At 42.9% G+C, this 22,422-nt stretch overlaps 1 protein-coding gene across 4 annotated transcripts in view; it reads left to right on the top strand.

Moving 5' to 3' along the window:
- Window positions 1–22,422, top strand: part of sdk1a (sidekick cell adhesion molecule 1a) — a 371,124-nt gene that overhangs the window by 345,570 nt on the left and 3,132 nt on the right. For 3 of the 4 annotated variants that reach the window (XM_072676364.1, XM_072676365.1, XM_072676362.1), the window contains 9 exons: window positions 3,990–4,105; window positions 5,413–5,599; window positions 8,859–8,996; window positions 9,506–9,667; window positions 12,405–12,530; window positions 12,993–13,157; window positions 19,653–19,790; window positions 20,958–21,078; window positions 21,960–22,089. In XM_072676364.1, coding sequence (XP_072532465.1) covers window positions 3,990–4,105; window positions 5,413–5,599; window positions 8,859–8,996; window positions 9,506–9,667; window positions 12,405–12,530; window positions 12,993–13,157; window positions 19,653–19,790; window positions 20,958–21,078; window positions 21,960–22,089 — 1,283 coding nt within the window. The remainder of the gene's footprint in view (window positions 1–3,989; window positions 4,106–5,412; window positions 5,600–8,858; window positions 8,997–9,505; window positions 9,668–12,404; window positions 12,531–12,992; window positions 13,158–19,652; window positions 19,791–20,957; window positions 21,079–21,959; window positions 22,090–22,422) is intronic. The other variant, XM_072676363.1, reaches the window with a different exon arrangement.

Raw genomic sequence — 22,422 nt, 5'->3', positions numbered from 1 at the left:
TGTCTGTGTGTATTTTGCACATTTTCACATCAGCGTCATCCGCGTCAGCTGAACGCATTCATTAGCATTCAGGGGGTGTCCACAAAGATCTGGATACGTAGTGTAGCTAAAAAAGTAGGTCTTTTCAAGATTGCTGGAGATGCTTTGAAGTAGGTACGTGATTTTACCGTGCAGTTTGCACAAAGCTAATTGTTATAACCTGCTGTTCCTTCGTAATTAGCTTCGTAGCTCCAGTGCAAAACAGTGGAAAACAAACCACATTTTAAGGTAAGAGGGAAATTGTGTAAATTAGACTTTTCACCAAACTGTCCCTTTAAGAGCCATGGCAGCGGATGGCGGGGCCATCTCTCCTCTCTGCGCCTCGCCTCGCCTCTTTGGGGTGCTTTTGGCCGTTTCTCGTAAGAGGCGTAATGAAGCAGTAAATATGAATCTGTCATAAAGAACTCAAGCAGCTGGCGGAGCTGCACAGGGTTATCAGCATCAGGTTATTAACAGCATCATTAGAGGGGGGCCAGGCGGAGAGATTACTCGCAGCAGCAGGAGGGGGAGCGGCAAACAAACAAATGAATTTCCTGCTGATTAACGTCAGGTTTGCCGCCATTCGGGGATGAGCAGAGAGGCAGAGAGGTAGGAGGGGGTTGTGGGTGCTGGGGGGGGTGTGCGGGACAGGGCCCTGGTGTGTCTGCTGTATGTGTGAAGGGTGCTGTGCCCTTTAAAGCAGCAGTTTAAAATCAAAAACTGAAACACACACAAGTTTCCACCATGTTTGGCTACAAGACTTACGGGTAGTAGTGGCTCAGTGGTTAGAGTGCTGGGTGGTTGCTCACAGGGTTGTGGGTGTATTGCCCGGGTCCACCAGGCTGCCACTGTTGGGTCCTAGAGCAAGGCCCTCAAGCTCTCTGTACCAGGGGTGCTGTAGCACGGCTTTCCTGGGGTGTGTGAGATATACAAAGCAAGTATTTATAAATGACAACCCTGCTGCAAAAAACTACCTGTCCAGCTCAGACTGGTCAAGCTGGTCAAACTGGATGACTAGTTAAGCTTATGACTAGTATAGGGTATGTTTGTGTTTGTATTTGATGGTTTAGGTGGTCTACAAGCATCCAGTGTGACCAGTGTAAACACGTTGGTCCACCAGTATGACCAGCTTGACCAGTCAGGTCTTGGTCAGCTGGCTTTAGCAAACTAGCCACCCAAGTTGACCACCAGCTTGGTCATGTTGTTAACTTACATTAAACTAGACTACCAGACTAAGGCTATTAATTAAAGCTCTACTGTCCAGGGAAGAAGGCTTTCTACTAGATTGTGGAGCATTGCTGTGAGGATTTGATTGCATTTAATGACAGGCATGTTAGTGAGGTCGGAATATTGGATGTTCCAAGTTCCACAGTTCACTGCTCCACAGCTCCTCAATGCTGCTGGGGGGCTTTATACTCCTCTAGCCCACGCCTGGCATTAGGCAGCATGGTGTCAATAGGCTCAAGTTGGTGACAGTGGTGGCTCAGTGGTTAAAGCTCTGGGCTGTTGAAGACAGGGTTGTGGGTTCGATACCTGAGATTGGCAAGCTACCACTGTTGGGCTCTTGAGCAAGACCCTTCATCCTCTCTGCTCCCTGGGTGCTGTAGTTGGCAAATGTGGTGGATACAAATACATACACCTTTAAATTCATCTGCTATTCATTAAATTCATCTATACTTCCATGTATTGGATTGTATTACATGTATTGGCTGACTGACCGCAGATTTGGCATAAAGAGAAAATTGGTGTCAAATATATTTCTCATTGAACCTTTCACTGAAAGCTCCTGCTCCCAGCCATGCCTCTCCGGAGCTGAGGTGGAGACGATAGCAGCAGCCTGTTAGCACCGTTTTAACGACTCGCTTGATGGAGCATCATGGAGCCGGCTCCCTCCTGAACTCTAACCGCCACTGTCTTCAGTCCCACTCATAAATGATTCCACCAGCTCCGCCACCCGTAAGCAGGGCTTTGGTACACAAAATTGAACCCAACGCGCTGTCATGCTTCATGATTCGTCCCCGCTTTTAAGGGCCCCCCTGATTAAATATTTTTCTAGTTCGAAACGTTCTGCGTTTAGTGCGGCATGCAGCTCTGTCTACCGCTGTGATGTGTGTTGGAGAGCTCTTTAGTCTCGTATCCCTCAGCCCTCGCGAAGAAGAAACAGAAACATTAGTCATACTGGTGTGCAGATGGAGTCTGGCTTGGCAGTTGGTTTGTGTAAGCATGTGTTCTGGTAAAGTGAAAGTGTCATCATCTGTAGGCGCTGGGGTTTCATCTTGAAGCTCTGTTGTATTGAAGGCAGTAATTTCAGGCAACATAGTTCTACAGTGTCTCGTACTGCTGTGTCCCATATAGTACTCTGTCTCCTATAACACTACTTTCCTTATTATATCGTGTCCCTTATAGCACTGTCTCTTATACTACTTTATAGGTTCTTGTAGTGCTGTGTCTACTGTTCTTTATAGTACTCTCTTATAGTACTGTATTTCTTGTAATGGGTTCCTTATTGTATGTGTATCTTATAGCACTGTGTCCTTTATAGCATGGTGTCCATAATAGCTCTGTGGTTCTTAAAGCACTGTCTTTTATAGCACTGTGGCCCTTATAGCACTGTGTCTCTTATAGCACCGTGGCCCTTAATAGCTCTGTGGTTCTTATAGTAGCATGTCTCCTACAGGATCTTATAGGATCTACTATATACTATATATCACTGTCTTTTATACTAGTTTTTTGTAGTGCTGTGTCTATTGTTCTTTATAGTACTCTCTTATAGTACTGTATTTCTTGTACTGGGTTCCTTATAGCACTATGTCTCTTATAGCACTGTGGCCCTTATAGCACTATGTCTTTTATAGCACTGTGGCCCTTATAGCACTATGTCTCTTATAGCACTGTGGCCCTTATTACACTGTGTCTCATATAGCACTATGTCTTTTATAGCACTATGTCTCTTATAGCACTGTCACCCTTATTACACTGTGTCTCATATAGCACTGTGGTCCTTATAGCATTATGTCTTTTATAGCACTGTGGCCCTTATAGCACTGTGTCTCTTATAGCACCGTGGCCCTTAATAGCTCTGTGGTTCTTATAGTAGCATGTCTCCTACAGGATCTTATAGGATCTACTATATACTATATATCACTGTCTCTTATACTAGTTTTTTGTAGTGCTGTGTCTATTGTTCTTTATAGTACTCTCTTATAGTACTGTATTTCTTGTACTGGGTTCCTTATAGCACTATGTCTCTTATAGCACTGTGGCCCTTATAGCACTATGTCTTTTATAGCACTGTGGCCCTTATAGCACTATGTCTCTTATAGCACTGTGACCCTTATTACACTGTGTCTCATATAGCACTGTGGTCCTTATAGCATTATGTCTTTTATAGCACTGTGGCCCTTATAGCACTGTGTCTCTTATAGCACCGTGGCCCTTATAGCACTGTGTCCTTAATAGCTCTGTGGTTCTTATAGTACCATGTCTCTTATAGGATCTTATAGGATCTACTATATACTATATATCACTGTCTCTTATACTATGTTGTAGTTTTTTGTAGTGCTGTGTCTATTGTTCTTTATAGTTCTCTCTTATAGTACTGTATTTCTTGTACTGGGTTCCTTATAGCACTATGTCTCTTATAGCACTGCGGCCCTTATAGCACTATGTCTCTTATAGCACTGTGACCCTTATAGCACTTTGTCTCTTATAGCACTGTGACCCTTATAGCACTGTGTCTCATATAGCACTGTGGCCCTTATAGCACTATGTCTTTTATAGCACTGTGGCCCTTATAGCACTATGTCTTTTATAGCACTGTGGCCCTTATAGCACTATGTCTTTTATAGCACTGTGGCCCTTATAGCACTATGTCTTTTTTAGCACTGTGGCCCTTATGTGGCTCTATGTCTCTGTCTTTTGCAGTATTGTTCTGTATAGTACAGTGTTTTTATAGTACCGTGTTCTCACAGCTCCCTCAGTGGCGCCTCAGAACATCCAGGTCAACACCATGTCATCCACCCAGCTGGAGGTGCAGTGGGAGCCGCCGCCCGTGGAGACGCAGAATGGCATCATCCAGGGTTATAAGGTTACGACCTCTACCTCTCCTTCTGTTCTCCTTAAGCTCTCTCTTTCTCTCACTCTCTCTCTCCCTCTCTCTCTCTCGTGTGCTCGTTTGCTTCCTCACCCATCTCCACCTCCCTGGGGATGAATAACCAGTATAAATGTTTTCAGTCTTCACCATTATGATGTACTGTAATAGATAATGATGTTAGACAGTATGTTTAAAGATCAGGACATCTGGGTCATGAAATAATTATCACAGGTCGGGGGTTAAGTGAATCCCTGTTGAAATATGCATGACACTGATGCATAAGTTGTAAGGGAAGCCGTGCATTAATGCAGTGGGATTGTATGTGCCTCCTGTGGTGTCTGTCACTGGTTAGGCAGAGGACGTATGCTAACTACATTACATCATGAGAAAGTTACATCTGTCTATCTATCTGTCTGTGTGTCTGTCTGTCTACCTGACTATATCTGTTTGTCTGTCTGTCTCATTCTATCTGTTGTTTAATCATTCTGTCTATTTCTCTATCAGTCTGTCTATCTATCTATCTGTCTATCTATCTTGTTCTATCTACTGTTCTATCATTCTGTCTGTCTGTCCATCTGTCTCATTCTATCTGTTGTTTAATCATTCTGTCTATGTCTCTATTAGTCTGTCTATCTATCTTGTTCTATCTACTGTTCTATCATTCTCTCTGTCTGTCTGTCTGTCTGACTATCTATCATTCTGTCATTCTGTCTGTCTGTCTATCTGTCTGTCTCTCTTGTTCTATCTACTGTTCTGTCATTCTCTCTGTCTGTCTGTCTGTTTGTCTGTCTGTCTATTGTTCTATCAATCGGTCTGTCTGTCTGTCTGTCTGCCTGTTTGTCTGTCTGTCTATCTACTGTTCTATCATTTTGTCTCTGTCCATCTGTCTGTCTATTTTTCTATTAATCTGTCTGTCTGTCTGTCTGTCTGTTTGTCTGTCTGTCTGTCTATTGTTCTATCAATCTGTTTGTATGTCTGTCTGTTTGTCTATCTGTTTGTCTATTGTTCCTGCATTCGATCTGTCTGTCTACCTGTCTCTGTCTGTCTGTCTTTCTATCTCATTTTCTATCTATCTGTTGTTGTTCTTTCTGTCTATCTGTCTACCTGTCTATAATTGTTCTATCATTCTTTCTGTCTGTCTAACTGTCTACCTGTCTACCCATTTACTCGTCTGTGTGTCTGTCTATCTACCTGCCTACCTGTCTTTTCTTATCATTCTTCTAATATTGTTTCATCTTTCGATCAATTAAATCATTTAATTTAATTGTTCTTTTCTCTCCTCTGTTTCTTTGGGCCTATAGATTTACTATTGGGAGATGGACAACCAGAACGAGACAGAGAAAGTAAAGATCCTCTTTCTGCCTGAGACGAGCATGCGGCTAAAAAACCTGACCAGCTACACATACTACATGGTCAAGCTGTCTGCTTTTAATGCAGCGGGGGACGGTCCACTCAGTGAGCCCAGGAGGGGACGTACTCTTCAGGCAGGTCAGGCTGTGCTTCAGTTTGCAATGGTTACAACAACAACACAAACACACAGTTTGAGGTGCCACAAATGTATTTCTTATTTTTTTAGGGGTAAATGTGACACATCTGATATTTCAGAGCTGTGTGAACACAAACAGTTGACCTTTTCAAATCAGACCTGAGACGCTTTCATATGTGGCTCTTGATCTGATACATATTACATGAAAAAGTAAGCGGACCCTGGAATGACCTGGATCTCTGCACTGATCACTTATAAAGTGTGTTTTCCAGTTATGGACGAACACAGTTAAACTGAACTAACAACACACAAACAGTTTCACTGCTCATGTCTTTCATAGAGTCAACATCCACAGTTCAGGCTAGAAAATGTAATAACCAGTAAGTTCCCGACATCACATCAGCCCATCGTCCCCATTAAACACGTCCTGTAGCTAAAGATAAGATTTGCACAAGAAGGGAGATTTCAGCCCATTGCTTCCATCCAGACGTTCATCAGTTCATCAGTTCATCAGTAGTCCATCCTTCCATGAACACCATTTCTGTTCAGTGTGTTTCTGTTCAGGTTTCCACAGTTCTTACTTCTTTCATAGTTGCCTGCTGTGCTTTCGGAGTGAACGTAACAGGACGCCCACTCCAAGAGAGTGTAGCACCAGTCCTGATTTTGTGGACTGATGTACACCCAGGTCTTTCCAGCATCATGCTTCTCTTTCAACACACACACTATCCAGTCTTCATGGGAAGATCAGATTTCTAGAATAGAAAAAGCATGTGTGAATCCCACACTTCTCATCTTATTCACGAAAACACCTGAAAAAATAATAATTAGCAGTCTGTGGCAGAGGTTCACTTACTTTTTCTAGCCTGCACTGTGGATGTTGACTCAGTGTGCTCAATAAAGGACATGAACAGTACACTTATTGGTGTGTTATTGGTTTAGTTTATATTGTGTTTACCCATCATTGTTACTTAGAAAAGGATCAGACCATTTTATTAGTAATCAGTTTGGAAATTCAGGTCCTTCCAAGTGTACGTACTTACTTTTTCTTGCATATATATATATATATATATATATATATATATATATACAACGAAAATGTTAAGTTCCCTTAAACACACTGCCTATAAATAGTAAAACCAGTAATGTAGGGTGGTCTCTCTCACTGTGTGTGTGTGTGTGTGTGTGTGTGTGTGTGTGTATATGTATATGTATATATATATATATATATATATATATATATATATATATATATATATACACAGTTCCTGAAAAATATGAGACCACCCTACATTACTGGTTTTACTATTTATAGGCAATGTGTTTATGTAATTTATTTTTATTTTAGATTTTTTTAAATATCACTCTTCACTGTACAGGTTCATATTACTGTCATCATCACCCCCCAGTGTTGATTTTTTTTTTTTAAATGTGTACATGAGGTACGTTCACATTAATAGCAGATGAATAAACTGTAGGTCATGGGGACCACCAGTGCAAAATCGATCTCAGAATGGATCTGAGATCAATAGAGTGGAGCAATAATGTAATGTACAGAGAATTTCACATCAGTTCCCTGCATGACTTAACCTATGAGAACAGGCACCAGAAGCAACGCATCCACTCTCATGTTCTTTCTCCTGGATTAAAAAAAAACAGGTCTCCTGCATGAAAACCTGATCATTTTTCACCTCCACATCATTTCTATTACTCCCCTATTAAACTGCCATTGCATCACTATCACTCATATTAGCAATTCATGTGTTGCACATTAAATCATGCTCTCCAAGAATACCGTCAGTCTGAATCATATACCAGCAGGGGAATCGTTTGACCCGAGGCTTCAGCTCGTTGCAGTGGCAGGAAGGTGTTCCTCACCTGTGAGTCATCTGCAGAAACAATTCAAAAATTATTCTAATGGTCTTTGATGTGACCTCATTTGTGCCAGCCGAGGAATCGCAAGCCCTCATTCTCTCTTTGACATTTCCCAAAGCAACAAGCAGCACGTGCAGAAGAGCGCCGATTTGCATAGAGACAGCAAACACTGTAAAGTAATTGTACAGAGGGCAAACATATGGTCACTCCTGTTGTTGCTGCTGCTTCAACATGGTGTATCTGTTCAGACTCTCGCTTGTCTCCTTTTGTTGTTATCCTCCACGCAAACAGGGCCTATTTTCCTCAAGGCGTACGGTGCACGACAACCTACGCAAGCACTGCTGCGTGTCACAAAGATGCGAGGGCATGTCCAAAGGGTGTTTACATCTCTATGTGCTGGTCCAGGAAGGAGTCAGGGGATTAAATAAATAATGAATCAATTACTAATTACTGAGTCGGCTCATTTGAATCTTCTCAGCCAGTTGCGTTACTCATGCCATATGTTTTTTAAAAAGCTGCACCAAACATGGCAGGTGGTTGGTGTGGCACAACAGACAACGCCACTACCTGCCAGTGAGCTACCGCACCATGTGGGAGACTGGGGTTTGATTCCCAGTCTGGGTGACAATGCTGCACTACACCAATAAGAGTCCTTGGGCAAGACTCCTAACACTACATTAGCCCACCTCTGTAATACCAGTAACCTTGTAAGTTGCTCTGGATAAGAGCATCAGCTAAATGCTGTAAATATAAATGTAATGTAATGGCCAAACATGACAGTGGCACCAAAAACACTTCCCCATAGGCAATGTAGGAGGGCTGTATGAGACCATCATGAGGATTCAAAATGAAATGTTCAAAATTAATTAAAAACATAAAAAGTCACAAAGGTGCACGAAGCTGAACTCCGTCCTCTACAACTCCCGAAAGGGAAAGCAAGACAGTTGGTCTGCAGAGCCAGTAGAGGCTATAAAGTTCAGATCTCCAGATCTTCAGAACTTCAGATCTCCATGAACAGATACAAGGGTCCAGCTGATGCAAATACATGTACATCTGACCAAGAGAAGGGCTAGTGTGTGTTGTGTTTGCACCACTGGTGGAGTCACCTAATAAGCAAATAATCTGATCACCTTGACTTTGCACTTTGCAGGGCTTCACATGCAGTGTGGCCTCTGATCTACATGTTTTGATTCATTTTAGGCCGTTTTCACACTTCACCTTTTTTCCCGGACCCAGATTACACAAGCGTATGTTAAAACATCACCAAAATGTGGGCAATTTTGAGGGTGTGTGGGGAAAAAAATGGAAATTGTGGTTCATGGCTGTTTTGATGTTGCCTTTAATTTCTCATTCTCTCTCTCTCTCTCTTTCTGTTGGCCTTCTTTTCAGCCCCCAGTGCTCCTAGCTTCATCAGTTTCTCTGAAGTCACCAGCACCACTCTTAACGTCTCGTGGGGATTCCCTGTGTCTCCAAACGGAGTAGTGGAGGGTTACAGGGTGGTGTATGAACCCACAGCACCCATTCATGGTATGTCTTTCACCCGACCCCATATATGTGTGTGTGTGTATATATATATATACATTCTGAAATTGCTGTTTTTGGGTGTAAATTTGCAGAGCAGCAGGTTTAAGACACAAGTAGCGTGACTCGAAGCTGTATCCCAGCAGTTGTGTGCTTCTGTGAATTGCCAATCAAGTGCCAAGAAACCCTCAGGGGCTTCTCAGTGGTTCTTAAACAAGTTGCTGGTTATGAGTCAATGATAATTTATGTGAGAAAACTCATTTCACAGCTACTGTTCCAGTGCTGCCTTGTGATGTTTTCTTTTGCTCTGCCCCGGAGCTGAAAATTACGGGACTTAATCGTTTTCTGTGTGTCAACATTCACAGCATTGTTTTAATTTCATCAATAAATAAAAGGCTTTGTTGAGCTGCTGACTGACTACCACCCAGAGAGATGTCTCTCCTGTGGCCTGTGTGCAAATACACTCTGGCATTTGGTTTGTGCATTCATGCAGGTGTGTGTGCTTGTGCTTGTAGGTGTGAGTAAGGTGGTGACGGTGGACATTCAGGGCAGCTGGCAACGCTGGTTGAAAGTGCGTGACCTTACAAAGGGTGTGACCTACTGCTTCCGTGTGCAAGCCAAGACCATCAGCTATGGCCCGGAGGTCGAGGCCAACATCACAGCTGGCCCCGTGCAGGGTGGGTGACCAGGGTGCAAACAAACAAACTATGCATACATGACATGGTAGATGAATCAGTAGGTGGTGTGGAGGCACACTGCACTCTTCATTCAATAAAGGTGCTTCACATGGCTCTTTGAGTTCCATAAAGAACCATGGGCCTCATTCTGGAGCTGTGTTCTTCAGAAAGGTCCTAACTAAACATCGGTCAGATTCATGATGTGTTCTTAAAGCGCAGAATTGTTCACAGCTCTGATCTTATAAGGATTCAACTCATTGGTGAATGTCTGAATCTTCGTAAAACCTGTGTATGTTGTTTGAGGGATATGTGAGTGTAAAGAATCTTGCAACATGGTTCTTCATGGAACCAATAGCGGTTCTTCTATGGCATTGTTCAAAGAACCGTTTGAAGGACCTTTATTTTTTCATGCGTGACGGGGTGGTAGGGTTGATCTTGACAGACCCTGTCTATCATTAAAAAGCAATCGATCATTAAAGCATCAGTACATTAATTAAAGACAAAATAAGTTAGCATGACGGGGTGGTAAGTCAAACTGAGGGATGCACGCAAAGCATTAAAATAGTACCCCCCAAAAAATCTTTGTATTTTGCATTAAAAGATCACGTGTAAACCAGGAGACAGAATTCTCGAAATAATTATATTGTTTATTTGATATTTTTTATGGCATCGCTCACAGAACCATTTGAAGCATTTTCAGTGTTCACTGCTCTTGCGACGGGGTGGTAGGCAGACCCTGATCTTGAACGGTATATAAAACAACATTTGAACTTGCCTTTTTCGTTCCTGGCAGCTCAAAGGGCTCAAAAATGATGTCACGTCATTTTTTGGATGTTATTTAAAGCAACGGTACATTATTTATAGATAAAACAAGTGGGACGGGGTGGTGAGTCTGCTGAGATGCATAAAAATCATTATATTATTTTTTATAGTATTTTGAATAAACATATGTTATGTAAACCGGGACACACATAATCCTGAAAATAATAAGTTTGATAGAAATAAATATAACATTTATTAGGTAAATCATTAAGTGATAAACTATTGGCTCTTCATGAAACCAACACATAACATCGCTCACGAAACCATTTGAAGCACCTTTATGTTTAAGACAGTGTTTGTAGTCAGTGATCACTGATGCTACTGATTTCATGCTCAGTTTTCCTTTGCGTTCACACCCCTGTTTCAAAAACCTTGTAATTTAATTTAGGGGCAAGTTGGACCAGATTTCAACACTGTAGCAACAAGTTAAAGCAAAGCACAGTGGTTCCAAGTCCCGCAGAGAACTGTTTGTTGGCATTGTGCCTTTGCATTCTCATGTTTAACCCCTTAAAGCCTAGGGGCAAGTGCTTGTGGGTTCGCTGCCCTAACTGTACAAGTCAAATATTAGTAGTCATCAAGTATCTCATAGTAGATCATAGTAGAGCATCAAAGTACTTCTCTTTGGATATCCCAGCTTTTAAGGCTGGGGTGATGCTGCCCATGCTGCTGCGTCTCTGGAGCACAGAGGGTTAAGGCAGCCCAGCAGCTTAGAGAACCCAAGTATCGAACCCACAGCCCTGTAATCAGTAACCAGGTGCTCTAACCACTGATCCATGAGTAGTTATTGAATCGATAATCCTTACAGTGAAATTTAGAGTCTGATCAGTTCTGCACTTTCAGACTAAATGCTAAACTGCCTACTGTACAGTTACTGACAGTGCTGTCTCATTGAATTTGCAGCTGCTTTTGCACCATTTTAGTGCATATTATATGCACTGGGCCCAATTGGCCACTGTGATTATCTGTCAGAACCCCAAAATCCATAATATACATACTTATTTTTATTATTTCCTTTTTATTTATTGTATTTATTGGTGTCACTGTGTGTTTTTTAGTATTGCTGCAACCCAAGCAGGACCTAAATACCTCATTACTTGTACAACATGTGCTGGAATGACATTTTAGGATTTAAGGCTTAAACCAGGGGTACCCAATCTTGGTCTTGGAGGGCCTTAGTCCAACACAGCCTCTGATTTCTCTGCTCAAACTACAACTCAGCAGAAAAATCAGCAAACTGTCAAGGCTTTGGCCCTTTAGGGCCCAGAAACACCAAGCTGATGAGGACAAATTAGCACCAACAAAGGGCAGTTGATGACCGCCTTCTGTCAGCTCACCGTGGTCTCTCATCTCCTGTGAAAATTTGCACTAGAACACATGGCAAAGATCACAGCTGACAACCAAGACACACACACACACACTTCTTGTGCTTGCTCAGAGTGCAAATCTATATCAGGAGCTGGCAACGCTGTAAAACTGTATGACATACAAAAGTAAAAATATATTAAAGTCAATTATATTAAAAAGTGAAAAAAATGTAAAAAGGGAGGGTGAGAAAAAGACCAGGGCGCAACCCAAGCCTGATGTTGTTCATTAAAAATCCCGAAAAGCCTGAAATCCGAGATTCATGGTTGGGTAGTTAAAATGTTTACTGGTCATTTGACTTATTGGTCTTTTTGGTTTCTCTTCCTCTGCACTGCTCCTTTGCAATTTGCATGTCCAACCGCTGATGCCAATTCAACAGACTCAACAGTCTCCAAAAAGTTGGCACTGACAAGGACCGCCAAGGCCTCAGGCCATGTTACGGCCTACAGTTGGCTCGGTGTGTCAAGGACTTGCGGATGAAACAGCTGTTTATTGTGATTGAATATTTTTTCCGTCTCTCCATTAACAAAGTTCATGCACCCTCTTTGTGCAGGCTCCCCAGGATCTCCTCTTGAAACGTCAATCACAAAGTCTGGCCCCACCCTCACCATCCACTGGAGGCCCGGGGACACAGGAGCCGGCCGTGTGACGGGTTATGTCATCGAGGCCCGCCCCTCAGGTATAGAACTGTTTTGCAAATATGCAAATACACAGCAGAGCAGGCTATGCCGCAGTCTCTTTGAATTCATCTCCATATTAAGTCCGGCGCCAGGTTCGGAATACAGCAACCTGGCGTGGATTTGAATAGCAACAGCTTGTCAATTTTAGCCTCAGGGTCGGAATGGAAGAAGAGCCACAATAACCTACCGAGGTCTTATTAGTTCTTCGCAGAACAAGTACTCAAGGCAGTTCCCAGCCTACTTTGGGTTTCGTGCATGGCTTTGCGTTCTCTATGGAAAAGCAGGCAACTAATAAAGAGCTGCCGGTAATTCCCAGTGATTGCCTGCTGGGCTCAGGCAATATCATTTCACAATGAACTGAAAGTGGTATTCCCAGACAGCGTGTGCAGATGTCAAAGAGCACATTGACATTTATTTCTCTTTTTCTCATGAACACGTCCTACCCCTTTCCTCCCCGGCAGATGAGGGATTGTGGGACACCTTTGTGAGGCACTTGCCCCCCTCCAGCACCTCCCATGCCATCAGCCTGGACCGCCTGCGTCAGGGAGTCAGCTACCAGTTCAGAGTGCTGGCAGTCAACGACTACGGCTATGGCGAGCCAAGTGCTCCCTCTGCTGCCATGTCAGGTAACTGCACTTTACTTTACACACTCACTGACATTTAGATTGTCTGGGAGGGGAAAGAGAGGTCAAGCTAAATGTGATCTGAAAGGACTTTGGAAAACAGACCTGTGTAAATCAGTGTGCCATAAAGACACAGTAGCGTGACTCTCTCTAATGAATCTGTTAATCTTTAGGCTTATTTAGGGCCTGACCTATTTGTTTTGAACGAGACTTTCTCCTGTAGTTGCTGTGCATCTATATGGTCTTGGCTAAATGGCTCCTTATCTGCAGTGATAAAGAAGCCTAATCTCTGGGTTAAAAGGCTACAGGACTACATATTTGTGCAACCTGCTGTTTGACAGCCTGCCGTCATGTATTGCACATAAGCCAGAAAAGCACCTGCTTAAGACAAGCCCACACAGGGCACAGGTTCAAACGGGTCTGATTATAAATCCCAGCAAGTATGATGACATCGCGGAGAAATTTAAATCACAGCGTTGATGATTACTCGCATAGTTTGATCCTCTGAGAAATTTACATCTTGAAATTTATCAACATGTCTAAAAAGTTGTCTTTAAGTACCTGGCTTTCTCTGGAGTAGCGTGCCTTCAGGCTTTACACACATAAATGAGAGCGAGTTGAGTCATTCTATTAAACTTGTGCCATTTTCATGTTGCAATTTTTGCATCAAGCGCATGAATAAATAAATATATACATTTATATTTCATTGTTATATATAATCTTACTAAGGATTTTATGCCTGAGGTGGGAAAATATGAGCATATATTCTATATATATATAAAATGGAATATAAGTTCATTTTTATAAAATCCTTAGTAAGATTTTCATTTTAATTCAGACATTGGAGCCCTATTCATAATTAAACGTGATAGGGTGGTAAATTTAATCCAAAAATGGTCACACACATGCTTTCTTTGCATTACTAGTGTAAAAAAGTTCCAAAGAAACGTATGTTTTCTGCATACCTTTAAGCTTTCCATGTGTGACGGGGTGGTAAGGTTGCTCTTGATAGACCCTGACTATTTTGAAAAAGCATCAATGCACAAAATAAAAGAAAATGAGTACTTTATTTGTTCCTGGCATCTCCAAGGATCTTAAATAATAGTACAGTACATTAGTTATAGATAAAACGATTGAGCGTGACGGGGTGGTAAGTCAAACTGACGCACACAAATGATACAAATTTTTATGATGGGAATCAAAAAATAGAATTTATTTGGTGAAAATCCCAGCCATGAACATGTGGGGCTCACATGGGTAGAACATGGGCTTGGTGGGTTCCAAGTGGGCATGGCCTCTGAGTGGGTTTGTACATGAGCCCAACTGGGCCCAATCGTTGCAGGCCACCTTAATCTCACAGGGGTCCCATCTAGGCCTCCTCCATGTTTAACCTCCCATTACTGACCCTAATGGGCATCTATATGTGGGGCCAACGTGGAACCTGAGGACAACTTTCTGGTTTCCAGTTGGGCGACCCATATGGTCTCCATATGTTAGCTGGGATGTTAGTTGCAAATGTCATGTTGGTCAGTATGAACATGTGAAATGTTCATGAGTCCAAAGTTATTATGCTTATTTTTATGTTTCCTCAGTTTTCTCCTGATATTTATAATCTACTCAATTCTCATCCCACTGTAAGACATCTCTATCCAACAATAGCTTCCTGTCTGGGATGGTGCCAGGCACTTTCCAAGCTGTCACCCACACAGTGTCGTGGGTCAACTCACCATTTGTTGAGGATAGTGCTAACTGCTCAATTCTTTTGATGTGATCTAACAGGAGTCTTTGTTTGGCTAGCTTCAGTCTGCATTGACCACATGAAAGAGCTTTGCCATCCTCATCAACCCATAACAGCACGATTAGCTCTGCTTTTATTAACTTTCAGCCCTGCATAGCAATGCCAGTGCTAAAACCCAACCCTGTACTTAATTATGTCCATCTAGAAAGTCTTAGAGTTAACCACCTTTATGTAAACCCAAAATGCTATCAAATCAAGCCTAACCACAGAACCACAGAACCACTAAAGCACTTCTAGCAGTGAACTAGCAACGGCATACGCCACTAACAGTTTGTGCCACACCATGTAATGACATTCAGAGACACTTGTCAGCATACTGATGGCCTTATGTTTGGCAAGGACAGACTATTTTTGAGTCCTTTTCAGATGGCCATTCATTTCCCTTGGCCACAGTTCCAAAAACCACCTGGGGAGGTATTCTGCTGCGCTACATTTACAAAAAAGGCATGCATTGCAACTTCAGAAAGGCCTTATGTTTATTACTTGTCAAGCAAGCTAAACTAAATACTGCTGGCTGGTAATTCATTATTCATAGCAGTAAGAGGGCTGTGCTGGTGTACCATATACACACAACACCAAACAGGCCATTGGGATATGCTTCACAATATATAAAAACCACATGGGTAAGCTATTATTTAGGCTAATGATTTAATTAATAATTTTCTTTGAATTATTTATTTGTCTGTGTGCTGGATGCCACACACGCCTTAACTCATCCAAACACGCACAGATACTTTCTGGCAGGTAAGCGGTCAAACAGTCACTTGGCTGGTGCCTTGCTTGGTACTGGGGTGGTACCCTTAAGGGTATGTCTTTAGTACCTATAGCATACTGTAAGGAACGTAACTTTACCATTGTTTAGACTTAGACTTGGGCAGTGAATTTAGACAAACCATTACCGTCTGTAGAAGTTTCCAATATACCAATACAACATTATTATTATTATTATTATTATTATTATTATTATTATGAAGCCTCTGGTATGAACAATAAAGATGCCTTTCCTATATTTCAGACATGTTACTTTACTTACAGAATGTGGGCTAGGTGGGTTCCAGGTGGGCATGGGCTCTAGAGTGGGTTTGTACATGCATTTTACTGAGATTAAGGTGGGCTGCAACAATGGAACCCATCCAGGCCCCATAGGCAGCGTATTACCAAGATTGCTTATCCACTTCTGGTCCCATCACTGACCCTGGTGGACATCCATAAGTGGGGCCAACATGAAATCCAAGGACAAAACCATTGGGCTACCCATACAGGCTCTACAATGTTGCAAGCACTCCCTGAGGTGGTGCCTTGCTTAGCAACTGGGTTGGTACCCTCAAGGGTATGTCTTCCGTACCTATAGTTAGGGAGCGTACTGTAAGGAGCATAACTTTACCATTGTTGGGCAGTGAATTTAGACCAACCATTACCGTCTGTAGACGTTTCCAATTAACCAATATAATTGCAACATTATTATTATTATTATTATTATTATTATTATTATTATTAAGCCTCTGGTGTGAGCATTATAGTGCCTTTCCAACATTTACAACAGTTACTTTAAGTACAGAATGTGGGCTCGGTGGGTTCCTGGTGGGCATGGGGTCTGAGGGAGTGTGGGCTGTAACAATAGGGCCTTTTTTAACTTCTGGTTCCCAGTTGGGCTACCCATACAGGCTCTACAATGTCACAAGCAGTCACTGGGGTGGTGCCTTGCTTGTCATACCGTCAAGGGTACATCTTCAGTACCTTTAGTTAGGGAGCGTACTGTAGGAAGCGTAACTTTGTATTGTAACCATTGAGCATTATAGTGCCTTTCTTATATTTCAGCCATGTGACTTAATGATGTTATATGATATACCTTTAAAGTAACGTTAGGTACTGTTTGTACCTTGGGGATCAGTAAGGTACCTGTACACTGTACCTTGTGTAGTGTAGAGAGAGGGTCAGTGTACATACAGCCTACACTGAAACGCTGTTTATTTGAGGGATTATTGATGTAATGATGAAGTGATATCACTACTGCGAAGGCCAATGATAACGTGATAATGATTAACAAATGATCTTCTCTGCCACCCTAAACAGAAGTTCACTCGCTCCAGACGAGTTCCGCAAATCTCGCTTGTCCATCGCTGGCAGAAGGCTGTTCGCATAGGTCATGTGCGTCCAGACTGGAACTTACCCGCCACAGGCTTTACCCTCTCTACCTCTGAGCCTGTGTCACTCCTTCTCATCGTTGTTGTCACACCAGTCAGTCAAGCCCTGTCAGAAGCCATGTCTTTAGATCGCTGGCACATCTAGGCCACGGTATCCTCCGCTCGAAACCCGAGAGTGCGGGAGAGAGGAGATAAGATTCATATGCCGGCCCACTTTCCTTTACTGCACCTCTAAATACGGACTGCAATTCCCACACCTAATTTCACCAGGAAATGAAATGTGAAACCGTCTTTAGACGTTTACTGCCGTCGCTGTGTTTGGGGAGCGCCGTGTTATCAATAGCTTCTGGTTAGATATTACAGCTGATGAAATAGTTGTTTACCTCCCCGCTTCCTCTGCCCATTCACATTTCATGACTCCCTGCTCCCAGCTCAGCTTACAGCTCCAAAAAAGGCCATGTTACCTTACCTGCACACACCAGCTCTGTGACGAATGACGAAGGTGCTTCTAGCCTAGAGATTATTGCAGCTTGGTTACAAGGACTGGGTTTTGGATTTTGAACCCTGGAATTGCTGAGATTGACGAAACATGTGGAGATGTTCTGTGTCAACTGTGATGATCTGTGTTTTGGACTGTGTTTATGTTTGTGTTTTGTAAGAAATTTGAATAGGAGTTTGTTACAGGTACAAGGTAAGCCGTGACGTTTCAGGGCTTTTGAGGAGGAAGGGAATAGAAAATAATGCGAATTGTAAAAGCAAAAAAATGTCAAAGTCATTGGCTAACAGCTGGTCTGTAGCAATGGACGTACATAAAGCTTTGAAAAATTGGTGCAATCAAACTGTTTATCTGTAGAAAAGCAGTGCTGAACAGACTGTGACTCTCCACCGCAGTGCATTCACAACACCTCACATCCAGACTGATCTCATAATGACTAGAAAAAGACCCTAAACACAGAAACACAGACCAAGCATTCTTCAACAGAGAAAGAGAGAAACTCCAGATAAAGCCAGATAAAGTGTGGTGAGCACACCATCCTACACCATCAGAAGATTCCTGGAAACTGGAGGCAGCTGGAGAGGTCTGGTACAGGAGGAGAGGTCTGACCCTCTCAAATCAAACCCTCAACAGCATCAGAAGATCAGTTTCTGAGAGTCAACAGCTCATCTTGTGGGATAGCAGCTAATGTGACTGCAGCTTGTAGTTCCTGTCACCTGATTAACCCTGGAGCAGGTCTCAGCTTCAGCTGTGAAGAGAAGACCTGGAGCTGCATGTTTGACTGCAGGTAGATTGGCAGGATTGGCTGATCACTCCTGGCATTGAGTGGTTTAGGTGATCGGATCATTGCATTTTCACTTGCCAGGTGTAATCAGTCTCAGACGTGTTATGATGGGATTGCGATCGGATGACTCAAAGCACATTTGGAGGTGGTCAGAGGCGGATCTCATCCACATTTAATACAAGTGTAAACGGAATTCGTCTTCTGTGATCGGATTTCGTCAGACAAGCGGAAATACGTCTGCCAAATAAACGTTAATACCAGTAATAATTAATACTGTGGATCTCGGCTTCTCTCTCGCTTGCTTTCTCTGGTGTGTGTGTGTGTGTATGTGTGTGCACACTCAGGCTTATTTCCTGGTAGATAGGAGCAGTATTCCAGCGTTTTTAACAGAGTTTAAATAGGCCTTCGTGATTCTGATGGAGCCGTTACAGGAATGCAAGAACCATCTGTTGTTCTACAGCGTTGTAGAGGATCCACTGTTCTTCTAAACTGCTCACAGTCTCCCGGTGCAGGACAGTTATGATGAGAAGCCATTGTTTACAGGAAGTTAAACAGAATTGATGAAGGTGTTGGTGTGGCTTTTCATATCTGGTCTCACTGGGGACGCATTACAGTGACCAGTTTAAACAGAATCCGGCCAAAGTAGACCCAGATACTGTCCGAATACAAAACTCATGTTAATGGCAGGTGTAAACAGGTCCATAGTTCAACCAGGACAGAAGGTGATACAGTTGGAGTCTTTGTCCTTTACACTCAGTAAAGGTTTCCACCAGAGAAGATTCCAAAAGAAAGACATTTTCTCATTAAGATCTCCTCCTAAGCTCACCCAGTGAGAGTGATGTAAGCAATGTTCTCCTGTTTCTGAAGTCCAGCTCCTGAGAAACAACCCTTTGGTTTATTTACTTAAAGAGGCCTTACGCTCTTCTTGTGTGTCTCCAGAATGTTCTACACTTCTCCTGCACTTTTCTCCTAAATCAGTGATCTTTCATTAAAGCAGTGCTGAGATCTGCTTTATTTATCTTTACAGAGATTGTGATGTGTGCATGTCCATGCTGTCTGTAGTGGTTTTATCACTGCATAAAAGAGGTGTGATGCTGCAGTGCAGTCGTTTCAGAGCGAGTGTGTACACTCGCATTCAGAACAGAATTTGGGTTGGCAAGTGCCTTGATTTCATTGATTGAATCACAGCACCAATGAAAAGCAACTAAAAAAGCAGTGCTTGTGATCTTTGGGCTCGTCTTGTGCTAATCCTCTTCATATGTTTCCACTCCCACAGCACAAGTGGAGACCCCCTTTTATGAAGAGTGGTGGTTTCTGATCGTCCTGGCACTGTGTGGACTGATTTTGCTGCTGTTTGTGATCTTTGGGCTCGTCTTGCATGGACAGAACAAGAAGTACAAGAGCTGTGGGACAGGTGTGTTCGAGACCATTATGTACTTAGTACTACTGCGACCCATCCCTTCATCCAGCATCCATTTATCCACCTTCCCATCCATCCATCCATCCATCCATCTATCCATCCATATATCCATTTATCCATTTATTCATCCAATCATCCATCCATTCATCTATACCTCTATCTATCCATCATCCACCCATCTATCCATCTTCCATACATCCATGTCTCCATCCAGCCATTTATTTATTTATCTATCTATCTATCTATCTATCTATCTATCTATCTATCTTACATACATCTCTCCATCCATCCATATATCAATTTATCCATCCATCCACCCTCCCATTCATAAATCCATCCATCTATCCACCCAGCCAGTCTTCTATCGTTCATACATCCATCTACCCATTTATCCCTCTTTCCAGCCATCCATCCATCTTCCATACATCTATATCTCCATCCAGCCATCTATTGTTCATCCATCCATCTATCCACTTATCCATCTATCATCCATCCCTCCATCCATCTGTCTTCCATACATCTGTCTCCATCCATTCATTCATTTATCCATCCATCCATAAATTTTCCATACCTCTATCTCTCCATCCAGCCATCTGTTGTTCATCCATCCATCCACTTATCCATCTGTCATCCATCCATCCATCCATCAATCCATTTATCCATTTGTCCACCCACCCACCCATCCATCCATCTATCCATCTATTCTATCCATCAATCCATCCATTCATCTTCCATATATCTATTGCTCCATCCAGCCACTTATCGCTTCATCCATCAATCTATCCACTTATCCATCTATCATCTATTCATCCATCTATCCCTCTTTCCATCCATCCATCTATTCATCCATTTATCTATTCATTTATGCATCCATCCATCCATTTATCCATGTATCCCTCCATCCATCATCCATCTATCCATCTATTCTTCTATCCAGCCATCCGTAGCTTTATACAGGGCAGTGTAAACACATCCTCTGTTATACTCCCTCTCTTCTTCCTCACTCATGGTGCTGTTTGTTGATCTAATCCCCTGTTTGCTTTGAGAATTGTTATAAACGAATGACCTTCTTCAGTTTTCTTTGCATTGGCATTAGATGTAGCATTCAGTGTTGATCCAGGTGGTGTTGTTGCCACGATGATGATTTGCTAACCGCCGCAGGTGCAGCTGTCTCCACAGTGGAGGAATCTGTTACACTGGACAATGGCGGCTTCACAGCCCTGGAGTTGAACAGCCGACCAATACACGTCAAGAGCTCCTTCCTCAGGAAGAACGGCACCAGGTGAGAGCCACCTCCCATCTCAGATCTCAAGCCCTTGATTAAACCTAATCCACTGATATTAAAATAGTGATTAGGATTTACCTAAGTACAGTCATATCAGAATATTATGGAATGAACTCGGCCCATTTTATCAGCTCCACTTCCCTTAGAGGAACACAGACTGTGGTTTATCTGTTTCTCTGTTATCTTTGTTCGCCTTCTTTCACCATGTTTTTCAATGGTCAGGACCCTACAGGACTTCCCACCACAGAGCAGGTAGGTGTTAATTGGGTGGTGCGGTGACTCTGACTGATAGGGTGGTGGTGTGTTAGACCCTCTTGCCTAGTTGCTCCACCTTGTAGATGTAAGGTCAGAGACCGAAGCTCTGATTTGATCTGCACAGTTTGTGTTGGACATCCTCTAGTCCTTCATCAGTGCTAACAGGACACTGCCCACAGGACGCTGCCCACAGGACGCTGCCCACAGGACGTGGCTAGTTAGATATTTCTGGTTGGTGGATTATTCTCAGTCCAGGTCCTGGTCCACTCGTACCAGCAGTACAACACACACACTAACACACCACAGCCCGAGTCAGTGTCACTGCAGTGTTCAAAATGTCCCACCACCCAAATACTACCTGCTCTGTGGGCGTCAGTCCTGTGGGGTCCTGGCCATTGAAAAACAGGGTGAAATGAGGCTAACTGAGTCTGCAGAGAAACAGATGGACTACAGTCTGGAATTATGGAACTACAAAGAAGAAGTCCACATAATGTAAAGGTTCTGTAATAATACATTTTGTTAAGCGTGTAGAAGAAGACTACATGGTTCAGGCAGAAAACAGTTAGGGATAGTGTTGTGCACACTGTGTCAGCCCACCCTTACATTCCCTTATCTTGGAACAGGTCTCCCCCTCGGCCCAACCCTGCAGGCCTGCGCTACTCAGATGAAGATATCTGCAACAACTACAATGGCGCAGTCTCCACCGAGTCCACAGCTCTTACAGAGAGGCCTGCGGAAATGTCAGAGTCTGAGGTGAGAAGTCCTGGCTCAAAGCCACTCTCTCACTTACACACATATACATGCCGTACACCCTCAGACTGTCATCGTCTGTGTTTGTGTGTGCTCAGCCCAAGGCAGGACAGTATGATGTGCGCTGATGCTCAATACTGATAGAAATGTGGCCAGAAACCTAGAATACTGACCAGAATACTGATCCTTCTGTATAGCTAACACTTAGGATACGTTTACAGCATTCAGCTGAGGCTCTTATCCAGACTGACTTACATTTCAGTCATATTTCACAAGAAGGAGAATGTGGAGTTAGGAGTTTTGCCGAAGAGCTCTTATTGATGTAGCATGGTGCGT

Source organism: Salminus brasiliensis, chromosome 3 (genome assembly GCF_030463535.1).
Source record: "Salminus brasiliensis chromosome 3, fSalBra1.hap2, whole genome shotgun sequence".
In the NCBI taxonomy this organism is placed as follows: Eukaryota; Metazoa; Chordata; class Actinopteri; order Characiformes; family Bryconidae; genus Salminus; species Salminus brasiliensis.
Note: the sequence above shows the minus strand (reverse complement) of the source record. Positions and strands in the feature narration are given on the sequence as shown.